This window comes from Pelobates fuscus, chromosome 8 (assembly GCF_036172605.1).
Source record: "Pelobates fuscus isolate aPelFus1 chromosome 8, aPelFus1.pri, whole genome shotgun sequence".
Classification (NCBI taxonomy): Eukaryota; Metazoa; Chordata; class Amphibia; order Anura; family Pelobatidae; genus Pelobates; species Pelobates fuscus.
The window spans coordinates 15499994-15521782 of NC_086324.1; the positions used below are offsets into that span (position 1 = coordinate 15499994).

Genomic DNA, 21789 nt, shown 5'->3' on the forward strand with positions numbered 1-21789 from the left:
TGGGTCTGGTAAATAATAATTCTGTGAATAGTTACCCGAGTTAAGTGGAGAATAGAACTCTGGGTATCAGTGCTGTGGATCTATGCAAATTCACACAGCCGAAGTCCTTCGTTCAGCATGTGTTTACAGTTTAACTTTCCTTGGCAACCTTTAAATCTCAGGTGTTCCTTCCCTGAGCACATGACTACTTTGTTTAATGGGGAAACGTGGCCTTGAAGTTCCCAAGTCAAGAAGCCATCTGTATGAGAGTCACCCAAACCTCTATAGATACAGAGATAGATAATACACAGAAGATCGACAGATGATAGACTAGACAAGACAGACAGATAGATTGGGTGGATGGAAGAGATTGATTAGATAGATAGATAGATAGATAGATAGACATGTAGATAGATAGATAGATAGATAGACAGATAGATAGATAAAGTGCTGCGGAATAAGTGTGTATGTGGATTACAAAACAGAGGAAAACAGAACCAGGCAGTATGAATGTGAAGTTTGAATCTTTTTTTTTTTTTTTTAACCACAAAAGACACACACAAAGCTGTAATAAAAGTCAGAATGTAATTGTATTGAGCTGGAACAAGTTTGACATCAGATTTAATCCTGAACACAGAACATAATAATCGCTGCAGGCCTCGGCCGCTTTACACTGATCTTCCACAATATGCAGAACATTAGCAATTATCTTAAATAATTTTCATTACTTTTTTTAAAAAAAATCTTCCACTTCCCTGTAAGTACTGGCAGAAATATAATATTAATAACATTTTTTTCATTATATATTTATATATAAACAGGAAACATTTATACACCTATAGTACACACTTGCATATTAAAATAAATAAGGAATGAGATGGATTGAGAACAGGTGAATCTTTCTGACTTTGGAGGAACGTGGGATTCTTGGAAGTCGAGATGGTCCCTAGTTATTCTGGATAGTCAGGGCATGCAGTGTATGTTCTGGTATCATGGTGTATCTAGATAAGGCTTGCTGGTTTTAATCTAGGTGATGAAAGGACTACAAAAGACAAAGGGTCAGCTACCATGTCATGGGCAGGAGCAGATTTGAAACCTTCTGATCTGGCCATGGTAATAACTGGAACATCTCCTGGACATTGATGTGTTCTACACTATTTGATCACATACAAAGCCCTATTTAAATCAAGCACATGGTAGTCATTCTGGGGGCACAATCTAATTCAACAGGAGTGCCACGGCACGTAGTGTAAAATATCTGGATGTAAAAGGTCAGAACACAGTATGAACTCAGATTTTTGAAAACCTTCTTTTGTAGATATAGCCACAAGGGTTATCTGGAAAAACACAGAGATAACTCATGAAGCAGAATTTCAGGGTTTCCGCTAAAGACCATTCGTGTGGATAAGAAAGTGCATTGGACAGGACTACTTGCTGCTTGTTGGGTAATCTGTGTGTCACTGTTCATGTTTTGGTCTGCCACTTCTTTGGCCTCACCTATGTGTCTGCTCATGTGCCCAGTTGAGTCTTAGCTTCATGGTTCTCGATGGACAGATGTAAAATAAAAGTTATTTTTGAGTGAGGTACTAATCAAAGATGGGATCTCTGACTCTGAGCAATGGTTTTCATGCTCACAATGGACTAAGTCAGTAGAAATGTTAGTTACCCTTTACATCTTGACTTCTGTATTAGCTAATGATAAGAACAATAAGATTGTTGTCGCATTCCAGCTGCGATAGAACATTTTCACAATTTTTGACTGTTTTGGAGCCCATTTCAAATTTTTGCTAATGTGCTGACCTTTCTACCGGCAATAATGGGAGAGTTATAATAAGGTACTCTGAGCCAGTCTGTTCACTATGTGAATTATTGTAAAAAATTATTAAAGATGAGTCCCATTTGATGGACAGTAACAAATGGTGAGAATTCTATGGTTTTCCCGCTGGCACTCTTAAATTTCCCAATTCAAAGTTCTTTCATTAAAACCGTACCTGCAAGCAAACTAAAGGTTTTAATTTAATGAAGACTACACTCCATCTACTACCATTTTCCCCCAAAATAAGACATCCCCCGAAAATCAGCCCTAGTGCGTTTTTTGGGGGGGGGAAATTAATATAAGACCCGGTCTTATTTTCGGGGAAAGACGGCAGTTCCTTTTTCTGTCTCGTCTAATGCATAAGGGCAAGTTTTACTTTTGAGTATACAAAACGATTCAATCTACCGCAATATAAATAACTGCAAGCAATAGAGTTATTGAGGATTATGTCTGTTCTAGTATAAATACAACCCATTAGCAGCAGAAAGCCTAGAACCAGTAAATAATAATGGCAGGCAAAATCATCACTACGAGATGTCAGTGTCTCAGTGAATTAGTACCTTGAAAGACTAAGCAACAACAGACTTCTCCACATGGGTTTCCAAACTGTACTTATTCATTGATTTGTTAAGTTTGCCAAGTAATTTGTGAAAGAATTTATAGAATTGTTAGAAAAAATGAGAACTACTAAACCTGACTGGGCAATTCAATATCCTGGGAAATTTGATTAGTTTTGAGGTTGCCACATGGTCATTCATGATGCTTTGGTAAATAGGTAGCTACTTTTTCACATTGCTCTTGTGGTACCATTGTGGTGACCTGGCACTCTATATAACATGGCCAGATCATTCATTCTATGCGAGTATTATATTGGAAGCTTGTTTCAATGGCATCTAAAGAGCTTTCTTTAGAGATGTCCCACATCTTATTCAACTACTGCATCAGAGATGTATATATCACTATTATCCTTCACTGTATCTTTACTCCCTTTTCTTCTAGTAATCTACAGGGGTGTCTCTCGGGAAGGATCAGTAGACCAAATAGAATGATACTGTTAATGTACCCAATACAGTAGCATTCATCTTTATTTGATGTTTAAATCTCTAATTTCACACTCAGCTCTCTAGTTGAAGAATGCCCTGAGGATGGAACTCACTTTTGTGAAGTATTACTCTGCCCAAGTTATAAAGAGCTTGGCTATACCAGTGAAGACCATCCAGTTGGGATGATTGATTTCCCCCCATTACTCCTAGACTGTAAAATATTCGGAGGGGCCAAAATGCCAGTTGAGATAGCCTCTGTTTTTGTACCAGTGCAAAACAGGAAACTACCACGTCATCCACCACTATTGTCCCATGTTGGGTGAGGGGAGCATAGACCCCAATGTCTGTTTCCGTACTCACTGAGCTTACCTTTGCTGGTAAGAGGCCTGGCACACCTGAGACTAGTATATATTGCCCTGGTGTCACACGGCCAGCAAACACTGCTTGGAAATCAGTAGGCTTGCTGGTGAAATTGTCTGCCACAAATATGAGATGTGATGGAGTTAGGAAAAGCTGTCGAGGAGGGTCAAAAGTCTTTATCACCTGGAACAGACTTTCTACATGAGTATTCTTATCCAAAAATGTCAGGAAACTACTGTATGTGAAGTGGCCATCACTGTCCATGGCCAGAACTTTCATGCCAGGGCGCAGGTCAGACACGGGCAACTTCTCCCCAGATTCTATGGTGGCCGTGGCGCTCGCTGGGAAGCAACCACCAGTCTTGGCTGCAGCAGAATGTTCTGGAGAAAGAACGGTAGAAAAGTCACAACAAAGTAGCAATTTAAAATACATAGCTTTGAAATAAAATTAAAAAAATCAATGACTAATTTATTTTAAACATATGGTAGTGTCATTTTGTTTAATTTTAAACTAAATACAAGTGTCTACCTCTGTTTTTATATTTTTACTTTTTACTATATTGGCCAAGAGTCCCTGCTTATAGGTATATAATTTCTCTTTGAATATGTATTTTTCTGCCTCTCCCTCATAAAAACACCACATCAAAGTGTTGCTGTCTGGCAACCTCTAAATATAACGGTTTCAATGGAGCCCTGAGTCAGGGAAGTGTATGTATGACGTCTACGCCTATAATGCTTCTTACAGCAAAAGGTAAGTTGAGACTCCAGAAAGATTTATTGACGGCCGTAGAATTAGAGAGAAGAGAAATTATAATCCAAGAATACGGTTAAAATATAATGTTTTATGTAAATCCTCCAAGATGTTTAAACAGTGATCTACTGTTATATCAATGCTAAACGAGTGTTTAAAAAAAGATGCACTCACTCCACCTGGCATTCCGTGAGTTAATGATATTAAAAATGTTGTTCTAGCTATGGATGAATGAGAGTCGTGGGAATTGCTTTGTGAACAGTCAGAGTTAAACATGGTGCTTATTCTTGGTACAGAGCTCCATGGCCTGGCTGAGGCTATTGAGATTTGCAGTTCAACTGGAATAAAGAGCAGCGAGGATATAGTTTGAATGCCAAGAGTCCATGGGTTCTTGGTGATGATGAGAATTAGAGTTAATGAAGCAGCTCTTGATACACAGTGTCCTCACTATACACAGTGAAGTGTGGAAGGTAAACCCCAAAGCGACTTCACCTGAGCACAGTGGCTAATGGTGAAGGAAAACAGGTTTGCGGTGAGAGACGAAGGTTGTGGTTCACATAAAGAGTCACACAAACCCAGTAGGGACAAATCGGCACAATAAGTACCTTCACTGCAGAGGAGCCGGGAGCCTATGAAGGAAGAGGTTACTGATATAAATAAACTCTGTAATTATAGCAGGGAAGTCAGCTTAAAAGTTGGTGGAGTATCCATGTAAGGATGAAGGAGACACATAGAAAGACACAGAAGAGACTGTTACCTCTGTCCCTGCATCTACCACAGACTACAATTCACATCATGCTCTCCCTGTATAATAAAAATAGTCTTAGCTAGCATGGCAACGGGCTTCGTATGGTTTGCTTCCGTTTAGACCAGGGGTAGCCAAAAGGCAGCTGCTATAAATCTCATGGTACGTGGTCAGCCGTAAATCACCTAGGAAGGTGAATATTAGGTGATTAAATAAAAAATGAGAATCAGACTATCGGATGGAAAAACACTATTGCTACATTGTTATAGTGATTCCAGGGGCTGGTCAATAATAATATATGGTTGTAAATCCAATAACATTGGATGTGTGGGAATTGTCCTCTGTGGACGGGTCGGATGGCAGATACTGAACTACACATATCAGGCCCGGAACCCTACCATCCCAATTTCATGGGGGGGAGGGGGGAACGAACCATTTGGCAGGGATGAGCTCTACTGGAGACAATTAAAAGGGTGCTACGGTAATCACAGTCACCAGGCGGCTTTAATACACTTTATGTTTAAGATATCCAATGCTACATTGATTATTAACCTTGGCAGCTATTTAACAGGATGAGAGAAATTCACTTCAAAAATACCGGTCATACCATGTATGCACATAATAACTGCACACCCCAGCGAAACATAACGAAACATAATCCACAGTGAGCTATGTTGGGTACCACTAGGACTGACGACATGGAATTGAATGATGACGAGGCAAACTAGGTGTGTATGATTTAAGGGATTGTGACCATGCATTTAAGATACTTTGTTTCATTGTCTATTAATTTACACCTTTTATTAACACAACTACAAATTGTGTATTGAAAGATAGACAGACAGACAGATAGATAGATAGATAGATAGATAGGTAGAAAGATAGATAGATAGATAGATAGATAGATAGATGGATAGATAGACAGATAGACAGACAGGCAGACAGACAAATAGATAGACAGACAGACAGACAGATAGATAGACAGACAGAAAGACAGACAGATAGATAGATAGGCAGACAGACAGATAGACAGACAGACAGACAGACAGACGGATAGACAGACAGATGGATAAATAGGTAGATAGACAAATACTAGCGGAGACAAACTGATATCTTGTTGTGATTACTACGTGAATTCAATTTGTAAATGTAATGGATATATTTATCTTGCCGTCATAATATTAGTAAAAGATATAATTATAACTACTGTTTATAAAAATAAAATAACAAAAACCACAGAGTTATAAAAAAATAAATAATCATGAAAACAGGAAGTAAAAACCCCCCACTGAATATAGAGTGAGCAGAATGAATCAAATCCATCCTGGGAATTGATGCTTCCCGCATCCCAAAATCCACAAATAAAAACCCAGAATCACAAACTAAAACCCAGAATCACAAACTAAAACCCTATCACAAATACTGAGCTATGCAGAGAAGGTCTGCGGTGCCAGTAGGGGAGTGAGTACCTGTCAGGTGAAAGCACTTGTTTCAGGAAGATCTCTGAGAATCAGACTTCTTAAAACAATTCACACTGACCAATGAAGTGACAGAATTATCACTTGGTTAATGTAATCTGTTTTTCGATTTAACTTCCTCTGTCTGTTGCGTTTTTTCTCTCCCACCTATCTAACCACCCACTGCTTACTTATATCCTAAAGGTTGATTGATCATCAAAGGACAAGTAACTCACAATATCAGCGGTGCCCAGATGAGCTATTACTTAAAGAATCACTATAGGGTCAGGAACACAAACATGTATTCCTGACCCTATAGTGTTAAAACCACCATCTAGCCCCCCTGGGCCCCTCATGCCTCCATAAATATAGCAAAATCTTACTGTATTCAAGCCTGAAGCTGTAAATCTGCATGCTGTTAGACTCAGGAAAAACAAGCAGTCTGCTGACATGTGATAGCCTGATCCAATCACAGTGCTTTCCCATAGGATTGGCTGAGGCTGACAAAGAGGCAGATCAGGGGCAGATCCAGCATGATTCAAACACAGCCCTGGCCAATCAGCATCTCCTCATAGAGATGAATTGAATCAATGAATCTCTATGAGGAAAGTTCAGTGTCTGCATGCAGAGGGAGGAGACACTGAATGTTTGGATGCATTTTAGGCAGCCATGACCCAGGAAGGATCTCTAACAGCCATCTGAGGTGTGGCCAGTGAAGTTATCACTAGGCTGTAATGTAAACACTGCATTTTCTCTGAAAATACAGTGTTTACAGCAAAAAACCTAAAGGGAATGATTCTACTCACCAGAGCAAATTCAATAAGCTGTAGTTGTTCTGGTGACTATAGTGTCCCTTTAACTATATGCATACTAGTATATTTTCTGAGTTGGTCACAAGATGTTCTGAAATAGCCTAATTACATTAAAGGGATACTCTAAGCACTATAACTACTACAGTATGCAGTGTCTCAGGAATCACCTTGGTGAAATCCCAGGGTAAGCAGTTTAACTGCTTAGCTTACAGACAGTTTGCCATTTACCTGTCTCTATTGGGCGTCTGTAATCCATCAGGCCTGCGAGGCTATGATAAGACAAAAGATGATACAGTAATGTAAAATTATGAAATCTGGTTTTAGTTTATCTATGCAGATCGGAAGGAGCGTGGGCATCAGATTGTTAACAATTTGACATCCTACCCTGGGATAGCACCTGGGATATAAGCACTACAAAGCATTGCAGTTGTTATGGTGCTTAGAGGTCCATTTAACCTTCTTACAGCACACTGTGAAGATCTTATGCTGTGAAACAGCATTTATGTTATCCAAATGGCTTATGTACACCCTAAACTCTTAAATACATCCAATCCTTAATTGTGTTACGTGTATTCAACAATTCTCTCACAGAGACTGGGGGAATCCATCCATTCACTCTCTGACACTGATAAACTGTCCACTCACGCAGAGAAGCTATCCATTTCCCCCAAACCCAGAAAACCTGTGACTCACAGTGAGACAATGAGAAACCACCCGTTTCCCTGGGACATTTCGAATTTCAACATATCTTCAAAGAGTTTAAAAGTTTGCATGAGACTCAAATAATTGCTCCTGGGAATCTACTAATTGATCCGTACCAAAGACCATAGGCATCGGTCCATTCACACTGAAACGCTGAGAATCAGTCCAATCACCAAGATTCCGAGGAACTCTATGCAAATCTTCCAATCTACTCAGATACCATTAGAGTCTGCTTGTTTACCCAGAGAACCCAAGATTCTGTCCATTCAATCAGACAACCTGTCGATTCTTCTGGAGATCCTGAAAGTCTACCCATTTATACGGACAGCCTACTCATTCACCCCATAATATCTGCCAATTTACACTAATACTGTAATACTGGGGTCAGATTCGGGGCCAGCTAGTTAGTAAGAGTTCACATATTTCTGTCTGCTACACAAAAGCCATAAAATACAGATTAGGAAGCTGTAGAATGTTCTTCTTCTAATATCTGGTTATAGAACCTGACTTTAACCCCTCTATAAAATAGTTATTTTCCTATTTTTTTCAAGTCTGATATATTTAGTTATTTTGACCCTGTACCCTTGTATTTGGGATTGTACAAGCTCTCCATTCCACTTCTCTGTGCATTCTGGCAAAGCAGAGGTGTTATTTCAGGAATGGTCCCCTCCCTGTGCCCCCCCTCTGACACACACACCTCTCCGCCACAAACCCCTGTTTGCTTATGGTTTAAATATAGGCGATCAGGTTGTTTTGAACTTTTCCAAGGTCCTAACTATGATTATTTTTAATATCTGTCTTGTTTTGCTGGGCTGGGCTGTGTGTTCTCTGTGGTCTGGGGATGTGGGTTTAAGATGCCGCGTGTGACCGCAGAGGGGAGCAATCTGGCATTTCTCTGCTTCCCTCCCCTCTCGTCTCACCTCCTCTCTTTCGCTACCTTGTCCTCCTCCTCTCCACTCTTTCCTTCCTTTGAGTATCTGTCCCTACCTAACCTCCCGGTTCCCAACTCTCCCCCTGCTTACCTTGTGCGATGTGATTAGAGGCAGGGTAATGCTCAATTAGCAGTGCAGTAATAGCCCTCGCTTCCTGTGTCTTTTCCCCAATCACTAACCCACGGACAGACACGCTTTACACACATTTACATCATACACCTCTTTAACCATATTTCAATCTCTGCAAGGAGATCAGTCAGGAAGGTCTGATACTAGGCTACTGGACCTCTAGCTACTGCACTGAATCTCCCACAGGATGAAAAGAACAAAAACATGAGTGGCAAAGGAGGGCATCGCGCTGCTACTCAACAATTTAATTAACCCCATCACTGCTAAATGCCTACATAGGAATGTCAGAAATTGTCAGTTGTAGACCTTGTCCATACAACCAAGGTTACTTGTCTGATGTCCTGCCTCTCGCAATAACATCCCCTAGAATGCACAGGGCAAAACACAAAACAACTGACAAATGAGCAAAGTGATTTTCAATTACTCAATTTCCCATTTGCAGGTGGTTATAGTCCTGAAGGCTTTTTAGATCCTGTGTGGTATTAGTATTCACTGCAAATTGTCTTGAAAGCTGTTTTTCCTGATCTACTATGGAGTAATGAACTGAGAAATATGACCAGAAAAATATTGAATTGACTAATTGAGGAATCATTAGCGAAATTTCAGAAAGCATAAAACGTGCCGTGTAGCTATCAGAGTAATAATGTGAGCATTTTTTTATTTTACTTGTCTATACATTTAGTGCTTTGAAGTCATGTATCAAAATTTGACTAAGCAGCAAGCCGTGATGCCTTGAGAAATGACATGTAAAAGTTAGACCAGAGCTTGAAATAAAAAACAAAACAAAACAAAAACCCTATTCTCCTCCCCCTCCCCCTGAAATACAACCATTTTCTGAATTGGAAACGTGATTTGTGATTTCCATGAGGTTTTTTTTGTGTTGTCAAATTATTATAACCATAACACAGTGTGAAATTCAGGCACCTACACCACTTAATTTCACAATATAAAACAAATTATATATGTATTAGGCTATCTAAATTACTAATACATGTATCAATCCTTAAACAGCAGTTTTGTTGTTAAAAAAAAAAATACTAAAGTCGTTTAAAAGTAGAGGCCTTTGTATGGGGTGTCCTCAGTATAAAGCAGTGACTCTTTATTTTCATCCCCAGTAGATGTCATAGAATTATAGATGTGTCTTTGTATCCCTGTTGTAAGAGCATGGCCCTGCTTATGTGTGTCTGTCTAACAGGCTCATTGCTGCGTTTGCAATCCCTGTATCTGAGCAAGTACCTTCCTGACCCGAAGCTGCCATATAACATCACAGCAGGAGTGCGGGGCAGGATAGGACCTGTCAGGACCAGCTCACTCCAGCAACAGGAAAGCCGGGTCTAATCATTAACCATTAATTGCTAAAATATCTAGATATGCAAAGATGGGGTTACATCTGCAGATCCAATGTCTGAGGAATGCCGATAGGCCAAGAAGTGGCAGCAATATTTTAACATTTGTTAACTCTTCTCTACCCTGCGTATACTGAAACATATTGGCAATAAAGAGGGAGTTTGGGCAAAGACGGAAACATGAGGAGTCGAATATTCAGGTTTGCAGGTAAGGGGCTGACTCGCAAAGGGCCATCATATTATGCAGCACTCTGTACAAACAAAGAAAGTGAGGAGGCCTTGGTCAAACACACTTCCAATCTACAGATAATGTTCTGTTCTCCGGCCTGGGTTAGTTAGGAAATTAAGTAATACATTTTATTAGACTTTCTAGTACCAGTAAATGGTAATTGTAGATTAAGACACATAAAGTAAAGAAAAAAACAAAAACAAAACACATGTACATATATATACATTTATATATATACATTTTATAGTAAGTTGTTTAACTATCTCACTTTAACAGTGCTCTCACTACTGCAAGGGATTCTGGGTAGGGGTTTGCAAATGAGCTCAACAAAGAACCACATTTTTGCCTCATAATTCCACTTTATACATGGATTCCTTGAAAAATGTGTTTGTTGTATACAACAGCTTTGAAACACAACTCACTTTTTCCCCACCACAACTCTGTTGTCATGTACTGTACAAATAACACTAAGCCTCCAATGCAAGCTAGTAACCAACCTCATGTTCATGAGTTGCATTAACAATGAAACAGCTGTCTATGAGTGGTTCACTGGCTTTGCTCCTCTTCCTGAGTCAGGGGCGGACTGACCGGTCGGGCACTTCGGACATGGTCCGAGGGCCCGGCCGGGAGGGGGGCCCGCCATCAGGGGGCCCGGACGCCCCTTTAAATGCTGCAGCCGCCTGAGCGCTCTCCTAAGAGCGCTCAGGCGGCTGCAGCTTCTCACCTCCCCTGTAGCGTGGCCGAGCGGCTTTCCGGTCCGCGGTGCCCGGCCGGAGTGATAGGAAGGTGCACACTGAGTGTGCACCTTCCTGTCAGTCCGGCCGGGTACAGGAAACAGAAACTCCTGTTCCGCGCGGAACAGAAGTTTCTGTTTCCTGTACCCGGCCGGACTGGCAGGAAGGTGCACAGTGTGCACCTTCCTATCACTCCGGCCGCGGACCGGAAAGCCGCTCGTCCACGCTACAGGGGAGGGGGTAAAAAGAGAGAGGGATGGGGGGGGGGGGGGTTGAGAGAGGGATGGGGGGGGGGGTTGAGAGGGGGAGGGGGGGTTAAAAGAGAGAGAGAGGGGGGGTTAAAAGAGAGAGGGAGGGGGGGTTAAAAGAGAGAGGGAGGGGGGGGTTAAAAGAGAGAGAAGGTGGGGTTAAGAGAGGGGGGGTTAAAAGAGAAGGGGGGTTAAAATAGAGGGGGGGTTAAAAGAGAGAGGGGGTTTAAAAGAGAGAGGGAAGGTGGGGGTTAAACGAGAGAGGGGGGTTAAAAGAGACAGGGGGGGTTGAGAGGGGGAGGGGGGTTGAGAGAGGGAGGGGGGGTGAGAGGGGGAGGGGGGTTAAAAGAGAGGAGGTGGGGTTAAAAGAGAGGAGGTGGGGTTAAAAGAGAGAGGGAGGGGGGTTAAAAGAGAGGGAAGGTGGGGGTTAAAAGGGAGAGGGGGGGTTAAAAGAGAGAGAGGGGGGGTTAAAAGAGAGGGGGGGTTAAAAGAGAGAGGGGGGTTAAAAGAGAGAGGGGGGTTAAAAGAGAGGGGGGTAAAAGAGAGGGGGTTAAAAGAGAGGGGGGTTAAAAGAGAGGGGGGTAAAAAGAGAGAGGGAGGTAAGAAGAGAGAGAGGGAGGTAAGAAGAGAGGGAGGGAGGTAAGAAGAGAGGGAGGGGGGAAGAAGAGGGGGAGGGGGGAATAAGAGGAGGGCAATTGCCCCCTTCCCTGTCTGCAGGCACTGTGCGGGCAGCCGGCAGGGGAGGGAGGAAGAGAGGACCCGGGAGCTCAGCCTGCAGCTCCTCTGGGTCCTTCTTGCGCGAGCACAGATCATTGCCGCGGTTACCACGGCAACGTTGCGGCTCTTGCGAGAGTAAACTCTAGCCCTGGAGCTACGGGCTAGAGTTCACTCTCAACACTGTGACCACCAGGTATTCCTGGTGGTCGCAGTGGTGAGAGTGAACTCTAGCCCAATAAACACACTGCCCCCACACACCATACACATTCACACACTGCCCCCTATACACACACACACACTGCCCCCACACAGACCATACACATTTACACACATTGCCTCACACACACATACACTGCCCACCCATACACACACAGCCCCCCATACTAACATTGCCACACACATACACAGCCCCCTCGTACACACATTGCCCCAGACACCCTACACATTCACACACTACACCCCCTCACACACACTGCACCCCTTACACATTGCACCACTGCTCCTATACCCTACTACAGCCTCATATCCCAGCAGACCCCAGGTAAGTTGTCAAACTGTTCTTAAACGGTTTGACTACTTACTCTAGGAGGGGGGCCCGGCCCTCCTGGCACCATAACGACTACACAGAGCAGTAGTGGTTATTGTGCATGGATTATTTCTTTAAATAATCTACGAGTGCCCCAGTAGCCAGCAAGCCAGCCAGCTCACAGGCCGGCCAGCCAGACAGCCAGCCCACAGGCTGGCCAGTAGCCAGCCAGCCAGCCCACAGGCCACCAGTTAGGCTTAAAGCCAGCAAGCCACAGCCTGCCAGCCAGCAAGCCACAGCCTGCCAGCCAGCAAGCCACAGCCAGCAAGCCACAGCCTGCCAGCCGCAGCCAGCAAGCCCACAGCCTGCCGGCAGTAGCCAGCAAGCCCACAGCCTGCCAGCAAGCCCACAGCCTGCCAGCCGCAGCCAGTAAGCCCACAGCCTTCCAGCAAGCCCACAGACTGCTAGCCAGCAACAGTAATTAAGGTAAGAGGAGCCAACTTGGCCTAGGTATCAGCGAGCTATGTTGTGTTGCTATATTGTGAATAGGAACCAGAGTGTTGGAGAGACCCCCCTCCAGGCCCCATTAGACTCCATTGTAGTCTCTAATGGGACCTGGAGGGTATTCTTTCTAACACACTCTCTAAAGGACACTGAGATAGCCTCTGCTAGAAAGACCCCCCTTCATGGCTCATTAGCCCTCAATTGTAGTCTCTACTGGGGCCTTGAAGGGATTATTGCACTTTTGTTCCTTGTGTCTAAAGATTGTGTTGGGTGTGGCTGGAGGCGGTGCATGGAGGCGGAACATGGGTGGCGCTTGCTGCAGAGTATGGGTGGGGCCTGTAAGGGGGCCCTGGATTTATTTTGCCCGGGGGCCCTGAGGGTTCTCAGTCCGCCCCTGTCCTGAGTTGTGTGTTCAAAGCTGTTGTATACAGCAAACACATACTCCAAGAAATCCATGTATAAAGTGGAATAATAAGGGAAAAATTTGGTTCTTTGTTGAGCTCATTTGCATACGCCTACCCAGAATCCCTTGCAGTAGTGAGAGCACTGTTAAAGTGAGAGTGAGTTAAAGTGTGTGAAAAGCAAGTCTTATGGCTTGCCTGGTGTGTGTATTTGTGTTTAGCAATGCATTAACTATATATATGTATTAAGGCCATTTGACCTGTATTTGTGGGAGGGGCTTAAATTAATTCACTCCCCTATATAAGGGACACCCCTTAGCTGACTCATATCGCTTGAGGTCAGCATCAGAATGATTTCCACTTCCGGGTTATCCAGACGCCATTTTACCTGATTACTCCATGAGGTTTTCTAAGCTGAGCTGTGTCAGGAATCCAGCCACAGGCTTTTCCGGCCTACCACCTTTTTTCTTCAATCCATCGCCGTGGATGGTGCCCAAGTGACTCACAAACCGTAAGTCGACCTACCCGTTACGCCAGGCATCAGTCCCACGGCACCATGCACGGGTCAGATCCTCACTTTACGGCTACATTTTATCTAAGTCTGTTCTAAAACCATTGCATGTTTATGCATATCATTCGTTTAAACCCCCTATCGGTCTTTGGGTGAAATACAGGCTTCTTAGACATTATCGCATTTCATGTACAAACCAACGAACCACTGCATTTACGCCTACACACTGACCCCTACCGGTCATTCGGTGTACTACAGGCTTCTTAGACATTATTGCATTTCATGTACAAACCAACGAACCACCGCATTTTATTACCTACACACTGACCCCTATCGGTCATTCGGTGTACTACAGGCTTCTCAGACATTTTTTGCATTTTCATGTACAAAACAATAAACCACTGCATTTTCACCTACACACTGACCCCTACCGGTTTTTGGTTTACTACAGGCTTCTTAGACATTATCGCATTTCATGTACAAATCAACGAACCACTGCATTTTTCACCTACACACTGACCCCTATCAGTCATTCAGTGTACTACAGGCTTCTTAGACGTTTTTGCTTTTCATGTACAAAACAATAAACCACTGCATTTTCACCTCACACTGACCCCCACCGGTCATTCGGTGTACTACAGGCTTCTCAGACATTATTGCATTTCGTGTACAAACCAACGAACCACGGCATTTTCGCCTACATGCTGACCCCTACCGGTCAATCAGTATACTACAGGCTTCTCAGACTTTATTTCACTTCATAAGCAAACAAACTAACTACAGCATTTTCGCTTTTATACTGACTCCTATATGTCAAACGGTAGGATTAACCCCTTAAGGACATATGACATGTGTGACATGTTATGATTCCCTTTTATTCCAGAAGTTTGGTCCTTAAGGGGTTAAAGGGTATTTTTAACATACAATCAGCATTTCTGACCCCTACTGGTCAACAGCAAAACTGTCTTCACATGTCATATACAATTTACCAGCCAATATAAATTACACATAAGATTGTTTTAAACATAACCATAAACCATAAATTAAACTCCAGCACGGGCTTAACTTCAGGTTTAATTCACAATAATTTACATTTCACATCAAGACCAACTGTGGTTCTATCAACATTGCCACCTACAGGTCTGTCAAGTACATTGACAATTTTCATGGGGTTTTACAAACACCAAAACACTGACACCTATAGGTCAACAGACAAACAACATTTCACATACCAATCAGTATCCAACTACACTGCCACCTATAGGGCACTCGGCAGATCTCCAGTGCACTTGCATTTTGCAACACCATGTTCACTGACCCCTGCCATTCAATAAGACATACAACAATTCACATAGCAAGTACTATATCAACATCTGGTATAAATACATATATTATTACACAGTAGCAGACGCATCTGTATATACGTAACTGGTAACATAGTTCACATACATTTTTCCCAGCACGCTGCTCACACAACAGACTTTCCCCTAGCAAGGGGACATACAACATACAATGTGGGGACAGACCACTTTTTCACTTGTACATACGGCACTTAAGGGGTTAAGTGATAGATATTTGACCAGTATGACTACGATGTTTAAAATTTACACATCACGGCACTTTACTTTTCACATATACTGTACGTATTAAGATAAGCTTGGTCTATGCCATATTTCCTTATGCCATACGGTTTTATCCATTAAGGTTACAGTTACTACTAAAAAAACTATACGGATTGTCAGGTTCAATACCATACTACCAGGTACATACACCTGCTCACGTAGTTATCCATCTCTTACCTTCCCTTGAATAGTAATAGTGTACTGGCAATTAGGGTTCTCTGCATTATGCTTCAGTTAGTGGTCCTGCAAGGCCAACACCCCGCCTCACACTCGGAGGCATACACCCCTTGGGCCACTTGTGAGCTAGCCGCCTCGCATTGTATCATAGAGAGGGCCTCATCTGTCACTCCCCTTCCTATTTTCTGGTTACTGTCACCGAGAGGCCAACATCCTGCCACAAAGTTCGGTGGCCACAAAAAATCCCCTCGCGCCAAGCATAGATAGAGCCTCTCAAGCCACTTGGCAACTAGCAGGGCCTCACCAGTCACCAAAAAACACCAAGCCTAATCGTTTCGCCTTACGGCTTAGTTAGCAAGCCAGTACAAGACCCCTGGGTACAAATAATAATTGCAATCTTTATTGTTATTTAAGTATTTCTCAAAAAGATGGTGAAGAATAACCTCTTCCTAGCACCCCGGCTAGAATTGATACACCTTCAAGCAGAGGAGATGTTGCTAGTCCAGAAGCAATCAGATCCTGGACGATCCCACACATTACCACCGACCTAAGGAGGTGACAAATCCCCTACCCTGCTACAGCAAGGAAAGCAGAGTTATTCAAACTCCTCCATACATCAACGGACAACACGGAGGCAAGGGAAGGCCTAGCTACACCAACTCTGGTGACACCCAGGCCATGCTAGCCTCACTCATAAACTCATGAGCCAAAAAATTTATGAGAGACTGGCAATCTCGAGTCGGTCACCACAGCCCTCACAAGGTTACCTGGTACAATCAATTCTTATGACACACAAGACGTTAACCCTGCACGTATATGTATGACGATGTATCTGTGATGGTCAAATCCAGGGATTCCAGGTAAATCGGGAACTGACCATCCCTTGGTTGGGTTGGCATTTTGAATATGTAGAGATGTTTATTTGTGCAGGTACCCATACAGAAGGGATTTTGTCCCAAACAAATGAACGAGCACTCTCAGGCTCCAGGTACCAGCACCTCTGAACTACCAGAGACAATTGATATGAGTAGTTGCATTGCATATAGACTGTTGCATATATGTTCAAATGGTTCAGGGCACATGACAAACCATGTGTCCCAATACAACTTACAAATAACGTACACACCAATGCATTTTCAACACTACTGACTCATAACCCTTCCAGACTTGTAGGAATATAGCATGCCCTCACTTACAGTCAGCACAACAGAACCATTGGCTGTAAACACACTCATAGCCAACATTTGCAGAGGGGTCTTCCAATCTCCACCATTTACAGCATGTCACCAAACACAAACACATTGGTATTGTCACAAGGAATCTTCCCTTAAACAAGGACTAGCCATAGACTTATTGGCACCACACACCTCCGCTACCCCAAGTCTCAACTCCCTCATACCCTCCGAGGAGTTTCCTTACTATACAACACCATTGATCTACCTTTACAGCTATCACTCAAGCATGGGTTGAAGCTTGGTTAAGTAAGACCAATATCATCAACGCAGTAAACGGCTACCATCTACCCTACACACTGGCACTTACATGGCATAAAATGGGCAATCCTTTACCCGCTCAACTTTCAGGCTACAGATTAGCCTACTATCGATATTCGCAGATACTCTGTGCTGGTTATGATAACATATCCAGAGGCCTTACAGTCATACACTATCTAGAAGACTTCTTGTTGATCAAATATAACATATTTTTCACTAGAAGTCTCACGGCAGCTTAGTCTGGTTGACCACTTGGGCGTCCCAGTACCCCATAAGAAACAGAATGCCCAGACACTATCATCACATTACTGGGCATACGACTTGAGTCGGCATCCATACAAGTAAGTTACCACAAGACAAATAGGGAACATTCTCAACTACATCAATCACTACCTCCTGCTTAGTACTTACAACTGCAAGGAACTACAATTCCTACCAGGTTCCTTAATTTTGCCATGCCAATCATACCACAAGACCACGCTTTCACATCCAGAGTACTTTCCCCTTTTTTCCACACTTCCAACATGACGATCAGAGGATGTCCCTAGACACCCCAGCAACAGCAGACCTGGGATTTCTTAACCACTTGGCATGATAAAAGCATGTTCCTTCCAGGATTGTCTGACACTTCTCCAACCAGATGGTCAGACGCGGTGTCTACCACGGGTTTGGCAGCGATCTACCAGGAACGATTGCTTTAGAGCTGTTCGCCATGGCATCCAGGTTTGGAAATTGTTCCACCACCTCAGCCCCTTTGGGGGATCTACCCCATTGTAGCAGCTTCTGTGGCATGGGGTAAATCATGGTCAGGGTCATCAATTTGTTGTTACTCAGACAACTAAGCACGTGTCATATCATCAACAAACGCCACTACTCATCCACAAGGTCATGATATTTCTACGGAACTCACTTGGTTTGCCACTTATCACATTTCTTTTACTTTCATGTACCAGGCGGGGGTATACATCCCTGCCGACAATTGTCTCATTTATATTCCAGGCATGTTCATCATACGCTTCCTACAGCCGCCCATACAGTCACGGCCACTCTTTCGTTCCAGAGACAAAATCATGGATTAGACATACTCATGCAGCATAGCATGCACTATCCCACCTAGCACTTTCGGCCCATACTTGTAGAACGCATAACACAGCTTTTCACCTGGCTTAAAGAATCTCATTGGAACACGACATAGCTCAACCTGTGTCATAACATTTCTTCTAGGTTTTTGCTTCATTTTGCCACCTTAAACTATCTCACACACCATTAATTATATATTTTACAAGCATTCAACAACACAGGATAACCTTTGGCCAAAACTACCATAACTTCATGCTATCATACAAGACAAGAATATACTCAGAGGTTTTCAGGAATCCATTCCCCCATGTTCCTATCAGAGATTACCAATAGCCATCCAACTTTTCATCCTTATCGGACCTATTAGATCTACAACCATTCAATTATACTACCAAGTCGGCCATTACCAGCCATGCCCATTGCCTTTTATGCCTTTCTCAGGCCAGAGAATCCACTACTATCACCACCACTCAGACAGATCATTGTCTTCAACGATCCCACGTACGTAAACACATATATCATTACCTATTGGCTCTACCACATTCCGAAACGAGTCAACACGCACCAACAGTAGAGATAACATACTATCCTGCCCACAACAAATGGTGTACACTTTCGGTCCTAGATTCCTACCTTCAAAATCCTTCCAGGAATTAAATACTCTAATGCATTTAAGGAAATGTCTGGTTAATTTGTATATATTTGTTGACTGTATTAAATCTTTGATTATTCATTTTTGCCCTCTTTATTTACAGGCCTACCGTATCGTCGGTCTCGGCACACCACAACCGACTTGCTCCCTTTATACTATCCTACGCTTATGCTGGATCCTTACTCCATATACGGCTATTTGCCCCTTACACAAGTATTAAGGCCGCTTGGCCTGTATTTGTGGGAGGGGCTTAAATTAATTAACTCCCCTATATAAGGGATACCCCTTACCTGACTCATATCGCTTGAGGTCAGCATCAGAATGACCCTCCCACCCACTCCTCATTTCAACACTTTCTCTTTTCTTTCCATTTACTTTACTTTCTTACTCCTTGGTGGGCCCTCTTTATTTACAGGCCTGCCGTATCGTCGGTCTCGGCACACCACAACCGACTTGCTCCCTTTATACTATCCTACGCTTATGCTGGATCCTTACTCCATATACGGCTATTTGCCCCTTACACGTGTATATATATATATATATATATAGTTAAACAACGGACTATAAAATGAAAGGAAGAAAAAGTGTCCCAAGTCTTACTAACTGGAATAACAAATATCTGTCAAAGCAAAAGCCATTGGAATATGTTTTTTTCACTCAACCAGGTATCGCCCTAAACTGACAAGAACATTGCAAAGCAGCTGAAATAAAAAATTCTGATTGGTTATTTTGGTCTAAAATTTGATATTTAGATTCCCAGGTCAATTAAAGGACCCACAATCAAACTTTAGTAGTTCACAGTTAGTTTGGAGTTTACCGCCATCCAATTTGTGTCATTAAGGCAAACCAAACCAAATCGAAGAAAAAAATATCTCTAATTCGACACAATAGCTGGATTTGATTTCTTTTTAATTGTGCCTTAATTTTGTCAGCTGACTGTTGAGTCAGTAATGCACAAATCTCGTAGAACGTAAGTAATCACAAATTAGGCAGGCAGTGTGGATTAGGCTGGGAATGTTACCCACGAAGGACCATTCACAATCTGTATTATCATGTAATCTGTTCTGCCATCACATTGCCATTTGCCATTGCCATCACATTGCAAGTCAGTTCAACTCATCACAAATGTCTGTTTAGTGAAAAAAACGCACTGTGTTGCAAACCTAGACAACATTTTTTAAACATTTCTGTGCACTGTACTTTACATTTGTCACTGAATTCATTTTTTTCTGCTCTCTAAGAAAGTGGGGAAAATAGTCCACAACGACTCAAACGACACAGGATTTCCTCCCCTCCCCTCGAGATACCAACGAAGAAAAACATCACACAATGCCTGTCGTTCACATAGATCTGTTTATTTTAAATACATTATACAATTTTACAGAAGCAAAATATACATTATATGATTGTGATAGTACCGAATGATGAAACATCAAAATCCAAATATACACTTGCACACAATAATATATTAGCTCATTTGTTCGTTAAAGTCTTCAATAATAGCATTTGTCTAATCAGGTGTCTGGATGCCTGATAAAGGTTGTGATACAGTGTTGAGTATCATGTGACCATTCAGCAATTAGCTAATATGGAACCCAGAGATCTCCACTATCAGCAGGGGTACAGCCTGTTGAACAGCCCTGTTTGTCAGTTCTTTGACACCATATTATCTGGGTGGTAAACTGATTACATGAACATCTGTTTCCAGACTGCCAATCCCATCATTCTTGTATTTTAGTTAAACAATGGCTAGACAGATTTCTACAGACATTCCTGCTCTAAAAAAAAAAAAAATGTATTGAATCGCCTTTCTACTTCATTCATGTCTTCACAGCAAATCTGACACTTACAAGGGATGTGAGAATGTTTCGCAAACATGATCATTTTGCAATGGGTTTTTATCATCAGTCATTTGGGTGCCAGCGGCGGGAGCACTGGAAGTGTGTTAGAATTTTATAACTTGGAAAATCTATAATAAATGTTTGTTTTTATGATTTGTTATTTTTCTGTGCTGTAGAAATGTGTCATTTTTCTTTTGTTTTCTTCTGGTGACAGACTCACATGTTCAGGGAGCAGTAAATTTGCTCACTGCAGTGATATATTTTTCTCTTGAAAAACGATTTGAATGTTTTGTAAGTGAACAGTTGGCTGCCTTTTTTCCATTAGCGTATTTACCTAGTTTCACCCACATATCTATGTCTTGATCAACTATGCGGATTAGTTCAAAAGCATAATGTTGCAACATTGTATTTTACTCTATGCTTTGCATCTTTATCCTACAATCAAGATCTCATTATTATATTAGCTCTCACAACCTCAACTTAAAAGACAAGTTCCTTTTCTCTATCTTCTCTCTCAGTTCATGCTTGTTCCTCGCTCTCTCTTTCTTCTCTATTCTTAACCCTTTACTCTTCCATCCTTTCTGCTTCTTCCTGCATCCACTGTGCTGTGCTTGGAAGGTCCAGCCTCCCCTCCATCCACTCTCTCCAAACTCCATAAAATAATATCTCTTACTCTGGCTTTAATCCTACTGTTTTCTGCTCCCCAGTCATTACAGCCTTTCTTTGTCTCCTTTCCTCTTTCCCCAATGCTTTAGCTTTCATATTTTCCATTTCCCCCTTCTTTTTCCTTTTCTTTAATTTCTTCCCTTCTGCATCTGTCATTTTCCTTTTGGCTTCCTTTTTACTCTTTTTTTGTCCATCTTTTTTCTTCTTCTTCTTATTTTTAGCTTTCCAAGCAGTGGACCCCAATTCCTCTGTCCCAGGACCCCTGAAACAAGGAACACATTTACAGATGAATAATCAAAGCATTACCAAGATACATT

The 21789-nt window shown here is 42.3% G+C and overlaps 1 protein-coding gene across 2 annotated transcripts in view; it reads right to left on the reverse strand.

Moving 5' to 3' along the window:
* Positions 1-1959: 1959 nt before the first annotated feature.
* Positions 1960-21789, reverse strand: part of IHH (Indian hedgehog signaling molecule) — a 59871-nt gene continuing 40041 nt past the window's right edge. The window contains exon 3 of one of the 2 annotated variants that reach the window (XM_063429293.1): positions 1960-3578. In XM_063429293.1, the coding sequence (XP_063285363.1) occupies positions 2911-3578 (668 nt within the window). In that variant the 3' untranslated portion in view covers positions 1960-2910. Of the gene's footprint in view, positions 3579-20380; positions 21735-21789 lie in introns of those variants that run through there. The other variant, XM_063429294.1, reaches the window with a different exon arrangement.